Source organism: Nestor notabilis, unplaced genomic scaffold, assembly GCF_000696875.1.
Source record: "Nestor notabilis isolate BGI_N333 unplaced genomic scaffold, ASM69687v1 scaffold140, whole genome shotgun sequence".
NCBI classification, from domain to species: domain Eukaryota; kingdom Metazoa; phylum Chordata; class Aves; order Psittaciformes; family Psittacidae; genus Nestor; species Nestor notabilis.
In genome coordinates this window covers 42,464-65,434 of record NW_009911411.1, presented here as the reverse complement: position 1 = coordinate 65,434, position 22,971 = coordinate 42,464, and the positions used below count along the sequence as shown (strand labels likewise).

The window sequence follows — 22,971 nt, the reverse complement described above, 5'->3', positions numbered from 1 at the left end:
TCAGGTACTGCTAAAACCTATAGAGTTGCTGGGAACAAAAGTCACAGTGGGGGTGAAGTAATTTTCATTAATTATATTTATTTCATTAATTAATGTGATTAAGCACTGTGGGAGACAGTGAGGGCTCAGCTCTCTGTTGCTTAAATCAAGGTAGGATGCTTTTCTCAAGCATGTTTAAGCATCACCAGAAGTTTGTGGGATTAGATACAGAAATGGTAAGACGAGACCCTTATCCTCAGTTAAAACATAAGGTCACCTGTGAATTCAGTGTGTATGGACCTATCAAATCCACTTTTATCCTCTAAAAGAAGCATTTGTGTGTGTGTAGCTGCAGCCTGGGATGTAGTCTTCTAGTCTGAACACAGCAGGAGAGAGACGGTGTGAGGACTTGAGGGATGAATATGAGAAAGGGTATTTGCTGTTTGTTTTTAAGGGAAGAAGGAGCTTAATCCCCATCAGCAGGAGGCCCCATTCTGCAGCTCTTTCCCAAGCAGAAGGGCCTCCATTGGTATTTCATACCTGGCAGATTTGCTATTTCCAAACAATATTATAGTTACTTTTACCACAGGTTTGATGTCCTGGTTCGTTTCAGAGCCTGAAGGTTTGACATTGCAGGAGTGCAGCAGCCTCACGTCCAGAGCTCAGTCAGCACCTCCTGAAAGAAACCAGAATTTGCTCCTTCACACAGAATCCCTTTGCTGAAGTACAAGCACAGAGCTAAAACTGAACAAGGAGGAGGAATGACATGCCAGCTATTATCTATCCTGCGTGCTTTACCATGGGTTTTAATTTATGAATAGGTTCCCTTCCGTATGTTAACTCTGTGTTTGTTGGTTTTGTGGGTTTTTTACAGTGTTTTGAGAAATCAGCTGCCTTTTGAAGATTCGGATGGAGATAAATTTAGTACTTTCCCGGTAAGCAAAACGTTTCCCTTGGTACAGTAATACCTTGACAATAAGAGTGTCTATGGGATTCTTCCTATTTTCTGCAAAGCCTCATTCATGCATGTGAAAACAGGGGTAGGAATAAAGTGATTGGAGGGGCTTTGGTCATAAAAGGTGGGGTTTTCTCTGGATGAAAAACCCAATCATTTGTTGATGTCACCTGGGGAGATGCACACATAAAGCTGTGCCCCTGCAGAAGCAAATTGCTCTGCTGCTGTGTGCTCTGTTTACTGAATTAATAAGAGTGAAGTAAAGTCGTATTAAAAACCACCCCAAATTAAATTGCCAGCTTGTCTTCTTTCTGCACCCAAGTGTGCAAGGTGCCATTTATTGAAGCTTAGCCCAGGGACTCTGGAATACAACCCATTTACTGGATTTTATTCCTGCACCTGGAGTTAGATTCTCATTTTAGATATTTTAAATTAAAAGTGCAAGGGTAACAATGACCATCCTGTGTGTGTGCTTCTCCTGGCTTTCAGACGCTGAGGGGCTACCACTGGCGAGGCAGAGACTGCGACGACAGAAACAACACGGTGTACCCTGGCAGACGGTAAGGCTTGTAATGAAAGGCTTCATAACAATTGTGACTTCTTGAAGAATGAGCTCTGAATTTGGGGTTGGCCATGCTCTAAGAGAGCACATCGCCGCTTCTGGCTTGGTTGCACAGTGGTGGAGACCAGAGGAGATGATGGAGACCAGAGGAGATGATGGAGACCAGGGATGGGGCGCGTTAGCAGGGGTGGTGCACAGGTTTCTTTCCTTCCTCTGAAGCATCTGAAGCCAGAATTGGTCAGACAGAACAAAGGTGGGGAGAGCAGATCCTCATTACCCTGCACTGAGGGCCTGGTGGACTTCAGTGAACACTTAACAGCAAGGAAAAGGGCAAGGAAAAAGGATCAGTCTCCTGCAAAAATCACCCCATTCACTTCGCCTAAGTGAATATGCAGACTCAAAGGGTAAGTTTCATTCGGCAACTTCCAGTATTAACTTTAAATCAATATTGCATTTTGCTAGGAAAAATTGCCTGTCCTAGATTCAAAATGGGGAAATAAAAGACCCTTCTGTGCAGAAAGGAATTTCTGGTTATTGTATATTCTTAGTGACAAACGGCACAAAACATCTAATTTCCTCAAGAGCCCTTTTGCTTCATTTTCTGTAATGCTGTATATCCTTTTCTAATTCTGTTTTAGCCCTGATAACTGGGATGAGGAAAGGGACTCTAACTGCAATGGCATTTGGGTAAGTAGATGTTGCATCTTACACTTCCTTCCTGATTGCTGCTTCTCTTTTTGTCCTCCTGTTGAATTAGCCTGCGAATATTTATTTTTATTTATTCTGGTTTATGAACTGATTTGGATTACTCCTATTTATTTACTGTCTTTGACATTCCAAGTAATAAAACTATGTTTATTAAGAACTAAGGAAACAGAGGGGAAGCAGTTATGAGTGAAGCTTATTTATTGATGCTTGTAATTGTTTAAATTAAAGATATTATAATTAATTTAAATCATAGAATTGTATCACAGACAGGTTTGTGTTGGAAGGGACCTTAAAGCTCATCCAGTTCCAATCCCTGCCACGGGCAGGGACACCTTCCACTGGAGCAGGTTGCTCCAAGCCCCTGTGTCCAACCTGGCCTTGAACACTGCCAGGGATGGGGCAGCCACAGCTTCTCTGGGCACCCTGTGCCAGCGCCTCAGCACCCTCCCAGGGAAGAGCTTCTGCCTCAGAGCTCATCTCAATCTCCCCTCTGGCAGGTTCAAGCCATTCCCCTTGGCCTGTCCCTCCATCCCTTGTCCAAAGCCCCTCTCCAGGTTTCCTGGAGCCCCTTTAGGCACTGGAGCTGCTCTAAGGTGTCCCCTTCAGGAGCCTTCTCTTCTCCAGCTGCCCCAGCCCAGCTCTCTCAGCCTGGCTCCAGAGCAGAGCTGCTCCAGCCCTCGCAGCAGCTCCGGGGCCTCCTCTGGCCTCGCTCCGATAGACCCGTGTTGTCCTTACGTTGGATGCAGTATTCTAGGTGGGGTCTCACAAGAGCAGGGACTCCTCTCAATCCATTTTCCATCCAGCTCATAATTGTGCTTGGGATTGCCTCGATGCCAGTGCAGGATCTTGCACTTGGCCTTGCTGAAGTTCATGTGGTTCACACCAGCCCACCTCTTGAGCCTGTCAAGGCAAACATTCAAGAACAGAATTCTCAGCCTCTGTCTTGCACTGCATTTTTCAGGTACTAAACAGATACTCTCATCATCTGCCCCTTCTCTCCTCCAACAGGGCGTGGATCCAAAAGATGGAATTCCCTACGAGAAGAAATTCTGCGAAGGTAAATCTTTACAGTCAGTATGAAAAACAACGTGTCTTTTGTATTGATTTCATAAATACATTAATGTCCTCACGGTCATTGCCAATGTAGGGGAAAGACTTTGGGCTTTACAGCTTCATGGGAAAGGCAAAATGGCAAAAGATTTCATTTCTTTTTTATCTCGAGGATGAGCAAAGATGAAACATGAGGAGCAAAGGCTGTTGGTAACTCCGTGTTGGAAGCCAGCTGAGTTACGCTCACCTTGCCTTACATTTAAATCAGCATCCTGGGGATGAACCATTGCCTGGCAAGACTTTTCAACGTTTTTAGTTGAAAGGCATCTACAACTGCCAAGTAACGTTAATTATAAACCAGCCAGATTGTTCTAGCAGAAATACTCGTACGAGTAGCACATCCCCCACCCAGCTCTCCTATAAAGAGCTTTGCGAAATTTCCTGAGTAATCGGATTCTTCCTAAATGTTGAAGCAAATCCTTTATAAAGCATATTCTGAGGGTAGCAAAACTAAACGTTGGCTGCACAGCAGAGCCTCTGACGAAGTAACACATCCATCCCTGAACACAACCAGGGGTTTTAGTGATTAGCAAGACCTCTCCATGGGTTTCATGGCCGGTTGTGTCTGTGCAGTTGTTGGCACATGCCTGTTAATCAGTTTTTGCTGCGCAGAAGAAATCCCATTGCAGGGTCTGAACATTTCAGCCCCATGGAGAGTGACGTGGCCAGTCAGCTCAGGACTCCATCAGCCAGCGCTGCAGTTACTCTTCAAGCATTACCCTCCATGCTCTGTTCTGGTTTGCTCTTTGTGCTCATGCAACTAACAGGATGCATCCTCTAGGTGCAGATTCACAAGGCGTCGTGCTGTTGGGAGACTCGGCTGGAGCTCACTTCCACATCCCTCCCGAGTGGATGACCGTCTCGCAGATGTCAGTGGTGAGGAATCACGTTTGGGTTGCCATAAACCACCATGCTGCTGGTTGCCGTTTGCTTTCTCCCCTGTGCCGCAGGTTGCCAAAGGGAAACAAGTGCACAGGCTTTATTTATAGTTTTATAACTGTACGTTATAAGTATAATATATCATTAATAATTTATACATTTATAGTTACTGCAGTGGGTTTTATAGTTCCGGTCTCATGTTTGTCGTTCCCCTCCCATGGCTGCTCTTCCAAAAATCAAAAAGCGTAGCCCTGTGCTGCTGCCTCTCCTCCGACATCTGTGCAATTGGGTCAGGGAAGAGTTTGGCTTCAGTGGCCTCGTGCTGTGCCAAGGACACAAACCAGGACATCTGGCTTCCCCCACAGAGCTCAAGGAGACCCGTGCTGCCTGTGGGATCAGTCCTGCCATTAGCAGGCTTGTTGGTACGGCTCCTTGCTGTGTGAGTGTTGTAGAAGTGACCCTGCTGACAGTCTCGGACCTTCTGGTTTGGGCATCTGGCTTTGAAATGAAATGTCCTGGATTGTTTCCCCTCATCTGTGGTATGCATGAAATAGATCTGGTAACTCCAGTGCTCTGAGGCTCATTGAACAAATACATCTGCAGGTGTTTGAGGGTCATCCAAGGGTTTAGAATGGACTTGTCCTATAGGAAAGAGTTACTGTCGTGACCGTGAAATATCACTGCCACACTGATGTCTATCTTTGGGCAGTATCCCAGCATTTTGCATTTTCAAGCCACAAAATGCACCTGACTGTGAATGAGGCTGGGCCTCAGCTGTTGCAGTTCACTGGTGTGGAATGACACAACTGAGGGGAAAAGACAATGCCAGCAAACTGCAGCTGGGAGTGGAGATAAACATGCAGGTATGCTCCTGTCCTGCTCCTAACTAGTGCCAATCCCTAGCCAGGGATGATGTGTTGGCCTTCTCTGTGTTGCATGGGGGTGAGCAGATAGATTGCCATTGCCCACCATCCCTGGTGAAAACCTCCTACTTGTCCAGTGGCCTCTGTAGAAGGAGGATATGGACATTTTCTGGAGAACAATGCTTATCCCAAAGTGCCAGTAGTTACAGAGCTGATGGAGATCTGAGAGTTTCATGCATCTTCCCCCTTTTGCTCCCAGAGCTGAGCTGATGCAAATGTTGCAGATTAGAAGTTGTTTTCCTTTGTTAAACGTTTATGAGCAACAATTAGACGACTGACACTGATGGCAGAGCCGATGATAAGCATAATAAATTAGCACTAATGATAATTGAGATTATCTTGTCTAATAAAGATGGTAATAAGGCTGATGGTGATGATGATTCTGGCAGTAACACTGGTAGCAGAGGCACGGAGGCAAGAATAGTCTTAGACTATGTCAGCATTTTATTATGTATGTCTGTAATGAAGATTTAAATAGCATTTCTATTGCTTGAAGCTTGCTGGTCCACTCACTAGCTGCATGGGTTGAGGACTGATAATGGCCTGCAGAGGCAGAAGCTTCAAGGCCAGGAGCTGGAGTGCAGATTATAAAGGGAGTTTTGATGCCACCTCGTTTCTGTCCAGTGGGTGTAGAACAACTGTAACAGGAAGGAAACTGGTGCTCTCTGTGTAAGACCCAGCAAATATGTGCTTCCAGTGCTCAATTCAGTCTCGCCAGCATGTGGAGATCAAGGACTGGTTGGAAAGGAAGTGGGCTGCTTTCCTTTGCAGAAAGAGTGACTCCACGTTAGAGCTAGTGCCCTGCAGCGGGGCAAGGAGGGCAAAGAGAGATGTGTTCCCTCTCTGGTTCTTTTCTAGGACTATTTGCAATCTTTTCTACCAACCTGGCAAAAGTACAACCGTTAAATATTAATGCAGAGATACAGAGAGTTCAGTCACATAAAAACCTCATTATCTGTGTTTAAAGTCTAGCAGTAGTAAGAAATTACTTAATTTGCAGCTCACCTTAATTAAGAAAGTTATTGCTTGAGCACAGTAGTGCTAGCAAAAAAATTTCTGAGCGAATTCAGGCTTTGACACTGCCTCTTCCTCTTGCTTGTCCTCTGTGTCATGCTTTCTGTGCATAGAATGGCAATAGCAGCAATTCAGCTGCCTCGGGCTTGTGAAGGCACAATACTGTTGTTTCTTGATGTGCAGTATTAAATACCACTGGCAAATATCCTTCATGTGTAGGTTTAATGAACAAATTAACTGGCCTCGATATATTTTCAGTACACGGCTTTCCTTGAGGAAAATTGCTAAGCACACCCAGGGATGGTTTTGGGCTCGGAGAGAGTGCGGAGACTCCATATCCTAATATCACAGGAAACATCCTTAATCTGGGACCACAGCAAGAATTTGAAGTTAGGGCTCTGAAAGGGGAGGAAAAGGCACTATCCCTGTGTATCTGCTGTTCCCCTGTGCTGTCAAACTCAAGACGCTTCGCTTTGAATCAGCCAAAATTTCTTTGATTGATAAGACACATAGAAAAATTAGTTTATCAAATGGTTTTCTCTACACTCAATATTAGTGTCAGTTCAAAGCTTTAATTTCCATTTCAATTGAATCTCAGCCCTCTACGTGGAATTCCAAATAGGTCTTCTCCCCTCGCCCTTAGGGCTTTTTGCATCTGTATAAGAAAAACACTGGGTGCCTGTTAATTCAGATTTACTGAGTGTATTATTTCATTACTTTAATTTTTGTCCATCTTTTACATATCTATTTTATATAATTTATATATAAATTACTTGCATTTATCCTTATACATATTGGATTTCCCAGTCTAATTGGGAACTGCTCTCTTAGCATTGGCCTCTCACAGAGTCGTAAACCCCTGTGTAATCTGATGTGAGTGGATATGCTTTTGTCCTATGTCAAGGAATGCATCGAGTTGCATCACTCACTTGTCCCATATCAAGTCCTCCAGAGCCTTCCTGTTCTCTTCCACCTAAGTGACCAAATGCAGAGACCTGAATCATGTTCCTGCATTCATCATGTGGGCTGTTTCGGAAGGGGGGCAGAGCATATGGCTCAATCCTTAATTTGCCATCAATCCAGTAAATCCCCCAAAACCCAGAGTACAATTACAGGAAGATAATGATACAACTATAAGAATGGAGTAAGTCCACTTTATTTTGGCTCTCTGCTGATCACCAGGTTTTGGGGTTGCCAGGCTTTTCTTCTTTTACAACGTTCAGCAAGAACTGAGCTAAATGTTCATTCCTTTGACCTGAAAACTCAGACGTTAATAAGGAAGTATAATGCAGCAGACATACATGCACTTTATGAGGTTTAGCAAAGTGAAAGAAACACTGGTTGGGGTGTCTTTTTGAGGTGGATGTTTTTTTTGGAATGCTAATGTTGAAAACACCGATGTGTCTAGCGATGGATATTGTGCTCCTGCTGCTCTGTCCATCTGCTTACAATTGACTTCCAAATAGCTACTAAATGCAGCATTTTGTCTGGGATAGAAGTTTGCTTTTAAATCTCATTTTAGAGACAATTTTATCCTGAGATAAAAGCACTGTATTTATATATGTGCTGGAAATGATACCCGTTCTAGGCAGATGCCTTTTAAAACTCTTGGATCTCTATTTCGTGCTGAATAAAGAGAAAAATAATGCCCACGTCTATCCGTAATCCAGTAAATATCTCTTGCCCACAAACTCAAGGTGTTCTCAGGTTTCATTAAGGTAACTGGTTCATACTATATATTTCCTATTAAAAGAATGCAGCTTTTCTTTAAATGTAGGTTCAGGACGTCCAGAACACATATCCCAAGTGTGGCAAAAGAGTGTAATCCTTTGGGGTTTTTGCCCCACTATAAAAGTCAGGAGTTTGATCTGTGAAAATCCTATTAAAACCATCCCCTAGCTTCCCTCTAAATCCAGTGAATCCCTCCCAGCTAATACTGTGATGAGTAAGATCCTGTATTTTGTGGGAAATAAATAAGGGAGTAATGCTTTTTCAAAAGATAGGCTGTGCTTTCTTTGGGAGCACGAAGACTTGCTTATTTGTATGCTTAGAATAAGAAAGTTGTCTGCGGTACTTAATGCTAGCACAAGAATGTGAACAGCATTAAAGTCAGTATAAAAACTAATAGCCAATTCCCCTTCAAATTAAGGGATACTTCTGCGCTTTCAGGAGTGCTGGGACTGGCATTTCTAAAGGCTCATCGGAACATCAGGCTTCCAATGCCCTTTTGTGTTCTGATTTTGAATATCTCTTGCCATAGGAACCCTGAACTTTCTTCCACATAAGCCCAGCTTGGCATGTGTGCATTTAGCATCAGCCGTGGCTTTGGCCGCCCTGTATTTCGGAGTAGGACACATCTAGGAAGTGAGGATGTTCCTTCAAAATGAGACCCATCTAGAGCACTCGAGGCTAAAATACGGCATTTGAAGCTAGGCTGGAATAAGTTCCTAATCATTCTCTACTAAAATCTGGCACGTAGGCTGCAGCCTGGTATCTCAGCCAGAATAGTCTAGAGAATGGTATTTAAACAAGGCTGTACAAGAGTTTTAAGCTAAAAGTCACTATAGATCCACCTTTAGAGTGGGACATATTTGCATGTAAGACTAAGCAAAACGCAGTCTGTTAGACCACGCTTTCCAAACTACATCACTGCAGAGTTCAAGGTCTAGCATCCCTCTGAAATTCCCACTAACTACTCATCTTCACCCTTCGGTCCTGAAATATCTTCCGAAGCCTGGCTTTAAGTGCTTTGCTGGAACAGCGTCAATGCTGAACATATATACAGTTTTCAAATGCAACTCTAATTCTGGTCTTAAATGTTCCTTTCCAAACCAATTTGCAGCTCAGTTAGGTTCTGGCTAATTCATTTTTAAGCTAAGTTTGCAGGAAAAAAAAAAAAGAAGTTAAAAATTACTAGGACTTGTCCAATGGAAATATTGGTTTGGAGTAGAAAATACAAGAAAGTTGGTCATAGAATGATTTGTTTAAAAATATTTAGTTATTTGGGGGTTCTTCTTATACTCTTCCATGTTGTGACTTGTAAAAGATCATCTCTGTAGTTCTATACTAAGTGACTATGTCAATATTCCTGTCACCTTTAAAGCTAAGAAGAGACGAATACTGCGAGGGGCCAAGAAATCCCGTACCCCTCCACTTCCACTCATAGCTGTGCCTTTGGGTTCAGTGCTTTTTTTGCACACAAAACTATCACATTTGATGGCAGATTTGGAAGGTCCCTCCACTCTTTAAAAAGTAATTACTCTGTGTATATATATGTATGTATGTATGTACAGATACATGCAGGGACAAGAGAGAGGGGAAACCAACAGAAAGATAATTAAGCCAGATCTGTTTTCACCTTGGTAACTAATGCAGATCTACTGTAAGTAGGTCAAATATGCTGTTACATGCTTTAAACTGGCATCTGCTCTGTATTAGGCTGCTCAGAGCTTGGCTTCAGGATTTCTTTCCCCTTTTCTCGCCTCTCCTCCCCTTTCCCTGCATCTCCCCCCATCCTCTTACTGCCAAACCCCATAGGCAATGTACTCAAGCATAGCTCCCATTCATCTAAGTGATGATTTTGGGAATGAGGACTTGGTGGCAACCACAAAATTTAGCTGGTCTTTGGCTCCTGAATAACCTCTGACCCTCCTGGAGAAAGAATTACCCAACCTGCAGTGATGGTTTAAGGAAACCCCACGATTGCTTCAAAAGAAAACGAAGCTAATAAGTTACATGGATTAAACCAGCCTGTAAGTTAAGTTCCCTGATTTTATGTTTTGACCTTCTTTGGGTTATTACCTTTTTCATCAGCAGTTTCTCAGTTTGAGCATGCTGGATTTGTGCTTTTGTCTTTGCAAGTGTACCCCAAACTAGGAGAAGCTGAAAATTTACTCCGTGTTCTCATCCTTCTGAGATGGCACAATTTCTCCAGGCCATTTCTCTCACCTTTCATGATTTTTGACACATTCGGGAATCAAAGTGGGAAGTGAACAGGGCCCAGTGTTTTGAATGTGCAACACAGCTTGCATCTGCATAGAAGCTTTCTCAGAGCCAGTCACTTAAAAATAGCATTAGGGACTAATACCAGCGAAAGCAGAGAAAGGTAAAGGTTGCATCTGTCTGTGTGGGAAGGTTATGGCAGACCATGTGTTTTTCTCCCTGGTCCCTGCTGTACTCAGAAGCCTTTCTGACTGTTGCTTCAGTGCCTGAAATTTGCAGTGAGGATGGGGCAGAGGTTTTTAGGGGGTTGGATGATCACATTCATTCTGATGGAGAAGGCGAAGGAGCTTGGAGTAAATTTTATGTTATCATCTCTTTGCCATATACCTTGGAACATCACCGTGTCACCTCTTCCTGTGCCCAAGGAGACCTACCTTTGGATAGGAAGGATGCTGCAGCAAGCAGCTGCTGCTGTGGTGGTCTGCAGTGCAGTGTATGCTCCACATCAGGAGGAGGTTTTGGCTCTTCAAAACTAAACAGTGCCAGGAGATATGATCCAGATATCTCTCCTGCTTTCCCGTCCTCTGTCTGTTGATATGCCTGTCTTATAAGAGTCAGCTTTTAAAGTATATACGTATCAGGGTGCTGAGGCACTGGCACAGGGTGCCCAGAGAAGCTGTGGCTGCCCCATCCCTGGCAGTGTTCAAGGCCAGGTTGGACACAGGGGCTTGGAGCAACCTGCTCTAGTGGAAGGTGTTGGAACTAAGATAAGCTTTAAGGTCCCTTCCAACCCAAACCATTCTATGATTCTCTGATAAATAATTACTGCTACAGCTACAGTTACACTTGCTGCTCTCCAGCCGATGCTGCAGCCAAGTGCTTGAGTTTGCTGGGAGGATTTTTTGTCAGTGAGGCTGAACCTGTGTTGATTTAAGAATTTCTCTTTCAGAAATCATTTGCTAATCTCCCAATGGCTTTCACCAACGAGCTTGACTGGCCCCAGTTCTCAGAGATCACTGGATTTCTGAACTCCACCATCGGGTAAGCCAACAGGCGGGACGGCCAAGTTGTAGCAAGTCTTAAGGCCCCTCAAAGCACAGCAAGGAAAAGAAAGAAAAGAGTGCTTGAAAGGCAAGATAAAAATGCTCATGAGCTCTGCTTCTGCTCGCTCTCAAATCACTGCTTTCAAAATTCTGGGGCAGGGAGAAGGGGACATTGCAGAAAATAACAAAAATCAGCGTTTTCCTTCCTGGTTTTTTCTCTCCCCATTTCCTCTTCCTCTTGTTTCTTTTTGCTGCTGGAATAGTAGAATAAATCATAAGCCCAGGGTTCTTTCATAGTGTTCCCTCTTTCGGGGCAATCTTTCTTCCACTTTGTCGCTTTTTTTCACCCCACAATTAGAGGGAAATAGCAAAAGAAGAATTCAGAAGTGCTTGTGACCTAACGTGCTGTGTTATATCGGCTCATGTGGATGGGGAAGGATGTGGGAATAGATGGGAAAAAAGGAGCCTCTGCCAGAAAGCAGTGAAAATAAAGTCCAAATGCAAAGAAAACACTTTGTGGTGCCTGCAGTATTAATTATGAGGTTAAAAAGAAATACTAATAATTTTGTTAATCATCTTTCTGGCCAGCGTTAAGAGGCTCTTGGCTCCTGCCAGAACTGGAGGATATAATCATCAGCAGTGCCTGGTCTGGCTTGAGTTTCAGATCATTTTTATTTGCTATGTCTACGATGGGTCACGAATACAGTGAAATGCCAAAGCAAGCATGAGTCAAGCCTGAAGAGGCTCTCCACCAACAGAATTAAAAAGTTGGCAGAGTGTATTCTTTTCGAGGAAAAATATCTGTTGCACCATCCATCCACTTTACTTTCTGCTTGCTTTTTTTCTCCCTGTGCGAAAACCAGGTTCCCAGCCTCAGCTACATTCACAGTGTATGCTTTAAGGTGGTATACTACTTGGCAAGCCCATAGAGAAGAGCTGTGCAGCCTCCCCTTTCAGAGTCAGCAGCAAAACCAGCTGTTAAAGATCTACTACAACGACCAGCTACTCAATACACAGTTATTTAAGTGGGCTCCAAAGAATGGGAAGTTCGCAAGTGATCAGAGCTTAGTATTGACCCTGAAGCTGTCAGTCATAGGCCTTGGGTCAGTGTTAATCTCTTGCTTAATCTCTTCCACATTTGGAAGAAGAAAAAGAAGGCCTGTTTGGGACAGTGAGGCATGTCTAAGACAAGTAGCTCAAAATCCCACATCACAATGACCAAGTGTGGTGGAGGCTGGTCGGCAACGTGCAGTGGGAGGCTCCCATTTACTCTGAGCCTGCAGAAATAGAGACACAAACTGATGTGGTCCATGCCCATGATGCATGAAGAGGGACACTGCTTTTTAACTTGTATCCAAACAAACCAGAGAGCTTGGGTGTTTCTTGTGTAGCCATTTACATGGTGACTGGTTGATGTTATCATGCATTTCTATGTAGCTAGTTACTTTTTATTGCTGGTTTCCGAACTTACTGTTGTCTTCTGTTTCTCTGCCTTCATCCAAGTTTGCTGTTCTTAAGCCATGGTATTTATCTGATTCCTTTGGTGTCTAAAGTTCAAACACAAAGCCAGCAGCCCAGATATAAATAACCAGCTTCTTGTCAGCTTCCTTTTGTGCTGTTATGCTTTTCATTTGCATTTTCATCTCCTCAACAGTGCGAAGGAAAGGAGACAACTAATCACAATCAAGCATAACCGGTTTTCAGATCAATCCATCCAAGACTTATGGCATTGGGAAACGAATGCCCTGCCAATATTTCTTCTCTTTTATTTACTGTTCCATAACAACCAACAGAAAAGTCAATTAGTGAGCAATCAACAGAATTGTTTTGATAAATGATGTATAACAAAAAGCTTTCGTAAATCCTCATTTGAAAGACCAGGATAAAAGCATCCTGGATGGAACATTTTCAAAGAAACTCTCCGTCAATTTACAGCTTTGGAGAACATTCGTGTCTTGGCTTCCATTTTAGGCCACCCTGTTCAAGATCTAAAAGATTTATGACCCCAAAAAAGAGAGATGGTGAAATAGAAGTATATACATAACTGGGGCACAGAGTTGTTCAGAGATGAGAACATGCTTCGTTTTTAATATCAGCTGTATTTTAACAAGTATCATATGAGTTTAACAGCTTGCACTGCCTTGGTTTCTTTCAGAGGCTGGACAGACTCACTGTACCTCCGCTTACGCAGCAGAAATCGCTGTAACCACAGAGACCTACAGAACATTTCCAAAAATGGTATGTTTTTTCAGGGTTTTTTAAGAAAAAAAGAAAATCTCCCACTGTCAAGGATCAAGTCTGGTACTTGATGATGTGTTAATGAACATCTCTCTTTCAGAACCAATGAAAGAGAAACCCCTTCCTAATGGCATGTCTCTCTAATGGGAAAATAGGGAACAGTGCTTATTAACTCAACGTCTTTGCTTCTGGCTCTGATAGGGAGGTGTGTGGCTTGATCGCTTTTATCCATGCACCAAGTAAGAAGTTCCACTGGGCTGAAAACCAGTGAACCCCGCTGTAACTCTGTGGGGGCATTTTTGACTGTAAGGGGGGATTTAGAAGGTTGCCAATAGTAGAGATGGAGCATCAGTCTCATAGCAAGGGTGTCCATGATGTCCTGTGACATCCTTTGGAGCTGGTGACCAGCAAACAGAAGTCCTCTTGCAAGGGGTGGTCAATGTTGCAGGCATCTTAATGGGCTCTTAGAACAGGTTATAAAGGAGTAATCAAAGGCACACAGATAAACCAGAACTGGGACAAAACTTACAATTGTCAAGTTTTAAGTAATGAATGAATGAATGAGGCTGGCTTGACATCTTCTGAGGTTGCCAAGGGTATGTGCATCAGACTAATCTACCTAGAATTAAGGAAAGTGTTTTGTGTGATGTATCACAGGAAATGTTTGTGTAAAGTGAAGAAGAGGAAGATTAATGCAAGAAATAAGAGGCAGGGAGAGAAGCAGCTAAGCAGGGAAAAGCAGTGGGTTTGAGAGAGGAGCTGTGTCCCTCACACATCTCTCCTGAGGCTAAAAATGAATCACATTTGGAGTGGTGACCTTAGAGCAAAGACCAAGGTGCATGCCTGATGGCATCTGTGGATGATGCAAAATATTAACCATCCTGAAGTGGGCCACATCCTTACACAGGAATAATTCAGACGAGCTTGGGAATAGCAATGACAGCAACTGAAGCAAATACAATTGTACAAGACATGCATGTGAGAGCTAATGATGAGACTCTTGGCTGTAAAACTTAGTGGCTTTTCAGGTGGTGGAGGGGAGAGGCATTGGAGTGCAGGATACAGCTGGAGAGAGACTAAGGAGGTTGCAAGGTGCATGAGGCACATAATTTTCACTAGAGACAGGGAGACAGTCCTTCCTCTCATTGGCCACTGATAAGACCTTAGAATTTGCCTAGGGAAGAGTCACTTTGATAATAGATACAGAGAAGGGCTTTGGGGAACATTAGGACAGCGGAGGCTTCTGAAGGGATGTTAAGACAGCTTGGCAAAACAAAAACTAAATGGGATTACAGTTCTGAACCTTTTCAAGGCATAAACACCAGAGTGGGAAGAATGGTTTAAGCAGAGGAATAGCTCTGGTACAAGAACATGGGGTTTCATCAATCCTACCTCTGTTTGGAGGGGAAATTTAATAGGAAATGCTACTATCAAGGACCTAGAATAGCCGTCAAAATGGAGGAGTGGGGACAAAAAAGAAACCCTGAGTTGTTTCAAGACAGATATGGATTAAATTTGTAAAAGGGGTTGTATGAAAGCATGACAGTAATCTCCCTTAGAAATGAAGGTTTATGATGTTAGCTTGTGTGTCTTGGATTAGGTGGTGTCCCAACAGCAGGTTTAAAAGATACTTGATTATTCTGTGATTATCATGTTGTGTTTCTGTTGTATTTAATTAATTTTCATGCTTCAGAAAACTGGCTGCAGAAGGTCAGGAAAATTTATTCTCCTCGGGTAGATAATTAGGCTTTATGGGATGGTCTTGCTCTCCAAAACATGAGCTGTTCTATGAGTCTATGATTCTGTGGCTCCTGTGGCACACATGGTGCTCCTGAGGCTTCAGGTCTTTGCATGTGTGTTTTACAATGTGTTTGGTGTCGCGGGTCAGACACTTCTGACTTTCTCATCTGACTTAGTCTCAGTAAGTAAGAGTTGGTAGCTCCCATTGTCTGTCCCCCAGATGCGCCAAACTAGGTGGTCAGTGGATGACCAGGCATCAGTGGTGCTTCTCATTTATATCCAGTTCATCTCAGTACCCGATACCCCATTACCTTGTTCGTTTCTCTTTACATTAAGAGGGATTGTACTTTCTGATCTTCCTTTTTCCCCATTCCTTCATAGACTTAAAACCCCCCATCTCTTACTGTGTGCATCGTTCCTTTTTCTCTCTACATGTATCCTTTCCACTTACACTACAGACACCTGCAGGATATAAAAGGAGGTGAGCGTGGGTCAGGCCAAAAGGCTCCAAAGAAAACTGAGAAGGGAATTTAAAACAGGGAAAAATTACAAGTGATGGAAAATCCCAGGATATCTTCCCTGGGTATCTTCTCTTAATCATTGCACTGACACCTCATGGTAAAGGTTGGCTTTTATTGCCTCATTTGGTGTAATGGTTTCCCAGAACGGGAGGATTTAAAGGGTCACTCTCAGCGTCAGTACATCAAAAAGCTGGCCACCAACCTGACCTAGCCCCACCTGGGACAACTGATATAGGTTAATAATCCATAACAAACCTGTTCTGTACCACCATTACTGCTTTCAGCTTGTGCTTGCACAGGCAGCTCCTAGCCTTAATCAGTGTTTTCCATTGAAGGGGTTTCCTGAACAGTTTTCTAAGGATAATTCTTTTTGGTTCATTGGTTTAAATATGGTTTTGGTGTCTTTCCTGCCAGCAGCTTCTCACAGGTTTGTAGGCCATGGGCTAGTTCTGCTTTTGACTGTGAGGGCTGGGTATGAACACTCGATTGTGGAGTTGGAAAGTTCTTCCAAATGTTCTCCAGCACTTGTTGAAGATCCCTTGTTATGTCAGAGTAAAATCAGGTGATAAAATATTCCAAAGAATCACTAGAATATCCTCAGAATTGCTGAGTAATTACAGCTCAATCTTGTTTTGCATGAGATACTTGGATAACGTGTGCTATTGCAAACCGCGGGTATCGTATATTCCTTTGCCACTTGTAGTCTGATCTGTTCCTTTGGGAATCTTGCCTTTGAGCAGAAAAATAAGACCTTGTTAACACGTGCTGTGGCTCACTCTGCCATCAAGCACCAGGTATCCCTTGTTGGCTTCAAAACCAGGAGAGAAAGACTAATTTTAAGTATTTTTCTTTGTCTGCCTTGGGAATTCTAGTCCACCTGGAGTTCACTTGGAGAAAACCAGACACTTCTCTTTGCACTGTTGCATTTCCAATTGCTTTTACAGCTACACAGCAAAAGAAGTCCATGAGCCATTCTTATCCACACTGCACGTTTGGTGCTATCTAGACCCAGACTCTTTCAGTGCATGTTAGTGCTGCTGCTTGCCAGCCACACAAGGTCTAAGAGCAAGCAAATCAAGTGCAGCTCAAGTATGAGCAGGGTTTATGAGATTTAGGGGGTTTCTTACAAGCAGAAGCAAACCCAACTCTGACTCCTCAACCAAGACTCAAAAACCCACTGAAAATGTTTGGAAAACCACAGAGAAGGGGGCAGGAGAGCTACAGGAATAGCTGCCAGGACCTTCAACAGTTAAGGCTAACTGCTCTGCCTTATCTCTTTTCAAATGTCTTCATTACGTATTACACCCTGTATCACAAGAACATCCTTAAAGGCTCATTTTACCTATGAAAACAGTTTTCTATAAAAAAAAACCCTTCATTTTCTTGATGTTTTTCCTTGATTTATAACTCTGCTAATGCTTTCCACAGAGCTGCTTGTAACTACCTACGCTTGTGGAGGTAACGCATACCCAAGGACAGCTTCTCACTTGTTTTGTACATACATTTTCTAGAGATCCCAGTAGTTTATTTGTGCTGGAACTGCAGCCCCAGACTGGGGAGCTTTGCAGCAGAATGGCTTAACAGAGGGTTGTTGAACAGTAGCTGAAAGAAGGGCTATTAAAAAATCAGCTGGTGGTAGTTATGTTCCAAGCCATATTTTGTAAGGATTTTGTGGTGCTCTTATTCTGCTCAAAAGAGCTTCTCAACAGAAGGGCTGAATTTTGAATGGAGCAGCAGCCCTTGGGAGGGAAGCAGCAGACAGATATATTCATTTGTAGCTTGGAAGAACTGGATTATTTAAAACATAAAGGATTTCTTGATGTATGCGCTTGGCATCACCGTGAGTGATAATAACAAAGGTACACTATTAAAATGCAAAGTGTATTATTGCTACCTCAGGGGTTTATCTCAGATCTTTCCCCCTATACCAATCCAGCAGGGATTTAATGATGTTCTGTCCCCAAGTCTCCCCCACAAGAACTGTGGGGAGGACAGGATTTGCTTCTCAAAGCACGCTTCAGAGGTACAGTGCAGAAAAGAGGAGAAGAGAGAGACCAGGGAAGAGCTGAATGAAGAATAAAGGGAGTGTAATACAAGAGGAGAAGGAGCGAGAAAAGAGGAGTGAAAAGACTGCAAAATAAAAGGAAGTACAAGCTGTAGGGCCCGCTTCTCTGAAGTTTGTTTCTGTACATTGATGTGAGGCGAGCTTCTTGCAATCACAGTCCTAATCTAATCTTGAACAAAGCATACAGCCTTTTATGTCTCCTTGTTTGCTATCACTCTGGCACAGCAGGCGATGGAGTTGGATTTGTGTGCTGTGGGTAGCTGGGATGTATATACATATATACATAGCCTTTGAAGACCTGCTAGTAGGTTTTACGCATGAAAGCTTTCCTAATTGAGAATGCTTTTTTCTCATTCGGGAGAAATGAAGGAGTAGAGATGCTCACAGATGCTTAGGTATAGCTAGCTCTTTTCCTAGAGGAGGAAAGGTTTGCACCCATGTGGGTGAATTGCCATCAAAATGCAGAGCTTCTCAGGAGGGGTGCTGCTGGCCTAATCCTATTTTTCCTAAGTAAGTAAGTCTGCCACTCGTGGGGCGACCAACGCAGACATCCAAATGTTGGTGTCTAGTGCTATTGAAGCAGCTTTACAGTATCTGTCTCACCTCCTGCTGCCTCTGCAGAAGCGCACAATCACTCAGGCATCCTGTATTGTATCCGCCAGCCCTGCTGCAGGTGTCTTGGATGCTCTGAGATGTCAAAAATGGCACTTGGTGCCTATGTTTAGGACCTGAATCAATCCGAACGTGGTATAGGTGCGAGATGCTTATTCTCTCAGAAGAGTGAGAATAGTTCCCTTTGCAATTTATAGGGAAAGTCAAAAGTAGATCGACTGTTGACAAGTCAGGTTGGCTGGTTTACAAGAGACTACTACGCTCAGCAGATGGAAAAACACTGCCAGATCTGGATTAAAAGCCAGATCCAAACAACCCAGTGCTTGAAAGCGTTTGCTTTTCCACAGTCTGAAGCGTGGGACTCACTCAGGTAAGAGACAGCAGGTCTCTGGATATAGCTTTACACCCAAAAAAGTTACAGAGATGGCTTGTTGTCTCATTTTAATGCTTCTAACGTTAAAAGTGTTGTTGGTGGTGAGAAACTGTGGCAGGGGGTTGGAACTAGATGAGCTTTAAGGTCCCTTCCAACCCAAACCAGTCTGTGATTCTGTGATATATTCTTTGAAACACGCCATGACATTGTGTTTTGCACTTCATTTTGTTTGTCACTATAACAATGTTGTACTCTTTATCTTGCTCCCACTACGTGACATCAGGTGGCTTTTCAGGAAATCTCCTCCGCTCAATAAAAAGGTGAGTGTTTAATGGGATTCAAATGCTGCCTGGGGGAACAGAACTGTTGCTGGAGTCCTACTGTAAAAGAAACAAGCAAAACACTGTAAGGAATGTATTATACACAAACCTCTGAAAGAGCACAGCTTCCTTTGGCCACTGTGCTCTGAAGTATGGGCTGTTTCTTCTGTGGTATAAACAGAGTAAGGAAGCGTGTTACTCCTGATTTGTACCAATGTATATAGACATGGGAAAGTCCACTGTATTATCTCCACAGGGATAGGTTCAAGCAGCTACTGGATAGTGAGAGGCAGAAACTCTCCTTTTCAGATGAATTTAGGAGGTCTGTGAGGTGTTGGGTTTGATTTAGTTTGCCTGATGCTGATATAGGTCACATCCTAAGGGATTTATTGTTTTCTCCTCTTGAAAAAGTAGTTATGAATCCTTGTCCCCTAGCACTGAACTTCAGACCAAATCCTGATTTGATCTTTAGCCCAGTCCTACACCTAAACCTAATTGTCAGGCAAATATAATCTTCTCCCACCTCTGATTAAAAGCTTTCCATCTTGATTTATGTCTTTGCCCTGAAATGAAACTACTTGATTTGTCTTCTGAATAATACAAAGATAGATAGAAAGCCAGCAAGAAAAACAGTGGAAAAGACAAGTCCATGAGGGGCAGAAGGGAAAAGTGAGGAAAATCTGTATTTAATGAACTTTATTTTTGTATGAAACTATATTGGGGAAAAAACACCACCAAAAAACCACAAACAAAACTCCCAAAACTGTCCAAATCTAAGCAGGCTGCTTCCAAATATGATCTCACTGAAGCATGGTGTGTGGTTCAGACACAGAACATATTTCTCCATTAACATAGCTGCCTATTTATCTTTTAGCTTGGCCAGAAACCAGCTGTTGGACAATCCAGCCATAGTTATCTATGCTACGATTGGGAATGACGTCTGCAACGGGTAGGGTGTAAATCAAATTAACAGTTATAGTACCATAAATGTGACTGCTTTGGAGTAGGGCTGGTTGCTTGGACAGTTATGTCTCATTGCTGTGCACCTGCCTGTGGTGGCATTTCTCTTTGCTACTCCTCTGTGCTGCTGGAAATACTGATTGTGGCCTTTCTCCTCCTTCCTCTGCACTTCTTCTGCCCCTTTCTCCTCCTTTGGCCCTTTTGCTCTCCTCCTTCTGCACTTCTGCCCCTTTCCCCTCCTTTGGCCCTTATTCTGCTCTTCTCTTTCCATACTTTTACCTTTCTTCACTCCTATCTCCTCCTGCTGCCCTCTTCCTGCTTCTGGAGTTTCCTCCTGCTTTTGCTATTTCCCTTTCTGATGTGCTTTTCAGGTTAGCTTGGAAAACCATCCCTTGCAGCCCGCTAAAAGCAAGTCACAGCCACACCAAGCAGCAGCAGGAGGTACTGTGGGTTAGTTCCCAAAGCATGACACCTAATGATGAGAAGCACAGCTTAGAAAAGTGGAGCCCTTCCAAGCACAAGAGGCCAAAGGAGCCCTGAGGAGGAGCTCAGCCCTGTACTGCAGTTAAGATGTAAATAATGGTACAAGCAGCATAAACTAAGCACAAGAAGGTTGAAAACAAAACAAGTTGCAACATTCTGCATTCATAGGAAGCATGTGAAGAAGAATAAGTAAGTAAGTGTGCAGTACCTTGAGATCCCAAGAGTCTCATCCAGAGCTTCAGCAGAGGGTGCATAGCATCCCCCATGAGTTGTGGAGGAAAGAGTCTTCCAGCCTCTCCTCCAGCCTTCTTATAGGATCTGCACAGGTGGCACCATTAGCTACATCAGTGCTTCAGGCTGTGAGTAATTGTCCCTGGAAAGGGATTTAATCCAGACACAATGGTCTGGGCAGGCTCCTTCCTTTCCCTTCTTTCCCTTTCCCTCCTTCCCTTTTCCTCCTTCCCTTGCCTTCCTTCATCTTGGCCAAAACATTACTAACATGCCAGTATTCCATCCCATGTGAAGAGCTGGACAATGACTGATACGGATGTTTGCAGAGGAGAAAGATAATGGAATTGGCAGCCTGTGTTTCACATTCACAGTAGTCTCCACACTGTGGTGTCCAAACAGGGGGGTTAGAAAAATAAAGACAGATGGCAATGGTATCTCTCAGCCCACTGAGGTGTAAATCTGGGACACAATGTGGGACACGCAGACCTGGAACAGGGAAATATCAGACAAGGAAATAATGAGCACCAGCAGGCACAAATGCTGTACAATTACTGCACCTATTAGTTAGTCTCCAGCCTCTCTTTCCCAGTTATGGCATCTGGTGGGCCATGCCCATGAACCCCATGCAGAAGGAGGGTTGAGAGCTGTGACTGGACCCTGTTGTAAGGGACTGGAGAGGATGTCTGTGGCAGAGGACAGCTGGAAAAGCTTCTCACTGATTGCACAAGGCTGGCTGGTCCCTCTGTGTTGTATCTGTGCACAGCTAAGGTACGCATGGCAATAGGACATCCAGGAGCTGTCTGCACATCCAAGGATGTTACTGTGGGTCTGTAGGGAGGCATGGAGTGCTCCCTAAAATACCAGATCCACTGCATCAAGAATCCTAACAGTAACGTCCACTTGCTATGCTCTAGTGGAAGGTGTCCCTGCCCGTGGCAGGGGTTGGAGCTGGATGAGCTTTAAGGTCCCTTCCAACCCAAACCAGGCTGGGATTCTATGGGTTGTTCCTCGGCCAGTTTTAATTTCATAGCCTGGCACACAAAGGAAACGTGAAGAAATGCAGTGAAATAAATGCCTGACTTCAGCAGAGAATGACAACAGAAAGAGAAGTTATGAATGTCAATTTTGGCTCACCCTGATGTGTTTACTTATGGCAGAGGCCTTACATCAGAGCAGTGTTTGGAAATCAAGTGCTGCAACACCTTCTGGCGAAATGAAGTAATTTAAGGGCAAAACCAGAGTCATAAGCACCATGCTTGGGTGGCTGTCACAAGGATAAACCTGCATCTTAATGCTGGTTTTCAGTTCTCTCTCACCAGAAATTCTCAGCTGCTTCAGCAGAACATGTTGCGTTGAGATAAATTTCTGGGTCCAGGGAACTCATCCAATTATTATTTTGTGTGCAAAACAGCCTGCTGAAGAATCCCAAATCTTTGCAGGGAACTGAACTTCAGGACTTGACTTCTCCCCCTGCCACAGCACTTACTAAATGCAAAGGGGAAGGATAAACTTGAGCTTGAAGAGGTTCAGGTCTGCCAATGAGCCACGAAACATGGGCATTCGGTCCATGTGGGGCACTATCAGAGCTATATCCAAGATCTATTTTGTCTTAAATATATCCTACCTCTTACATACCTTCTCTCCTCCATGTCTGTCCAGACTCCTCAGTGGTCTTCTGCCCTCCTGCAGAGCTGTGGTAAGAGGGGTAGGACACATGGGAGACAAAGCTATCTATCTTAGGTATTTCTACTTGGCATAATCAAAGAGCATGTTGAAAGTCAGCTATACAGAAACCCATAGGGGAAGAAGCCCTCCTTTCACCCATCAGTAGGGCACCTCTGTGTATGGAGCAGCAGAACCAGGAGGAGGTTCAGAGCTGAACCACAGAGGCTCATAGCCAGATACAGCACCACCATGCATTCCCCCTGAGGTGGATATTAGGGAGAGTCCATGTAACATAGTGCTCAGCAATAAAAAGGGAGAGGGGGGGATTTTAGGGGCCTTAACCATCTTTTGCTCAGGAACCGTAACATTAGTGTACCTATGGGAGGTGGTGAGTGATTGCCTTTGCATCACTTTTTTTGCTTGCTTTCTCTCTTCTCCTTATTGAACAATATCTTCTCCTTCACTTATTGAACAGTAACATTTACTTATTGTTTTATCTTAAAGCCCAAGTTCTTTTGCTTTCGCTCCCCTTTTCCTCTTCTCTCATCTCACTGTAGGGGAGAGGAAGCAAGCAAGCGGCTGTGTGATGCTTAGCTACCCACCAGAGTTAACCCTCAACATGAGGCCACTCATAGAAAAGGGATACAT

General features: G+C 43.7%; 1 protein-coding gene across 1 annotated transcript in view; it reads left to right on the top strand.

Moving 5' to 3' along the window:
• The window catches only part of AOAH (acyloxyacyl hydrolase (neutrophil)), a 67,601-nt gene that overhangs the window by 32,930 nt on the left and 11,700 nt on the right, over window positions 1-22,971 (top strand). The window contains exons 8-16 of the mRNA XM_010014504.1: window positions 854-914; window positions 1,424-1,494; window positions 2,135-2,183; window positions 3,213-3,261; window positions 4,096-4,190; window positions 11,022-11,113; window positions 13,271-13,353; window positions 18,948-18,984; window positions 19,859-19,933. Coding sequence (XP_010012806.1) covers window positions 854-914; window positions 1,424-1,494; window positions 2,135-2,183; window positions 3,213-3,261; window positions 4,096-4,190; window positions 11,022-11,113; window positions 13,271-13,353; window positions 18,948-18,984; window positions 19,859-19,933 — 612 coding nt within the window. The remainder of the gene's footprint in view (window positions 1-853; window positions 915-1,423; window positions 1,495-2,134; window positions 2,184-3,212; window positions 3,262-4,095; window positions 4,191-11,021; window positions 11,114-13,270; window positions 13,354-18,947; window positions 18,985-19,858; window positions 19,934-22,971) is intronic.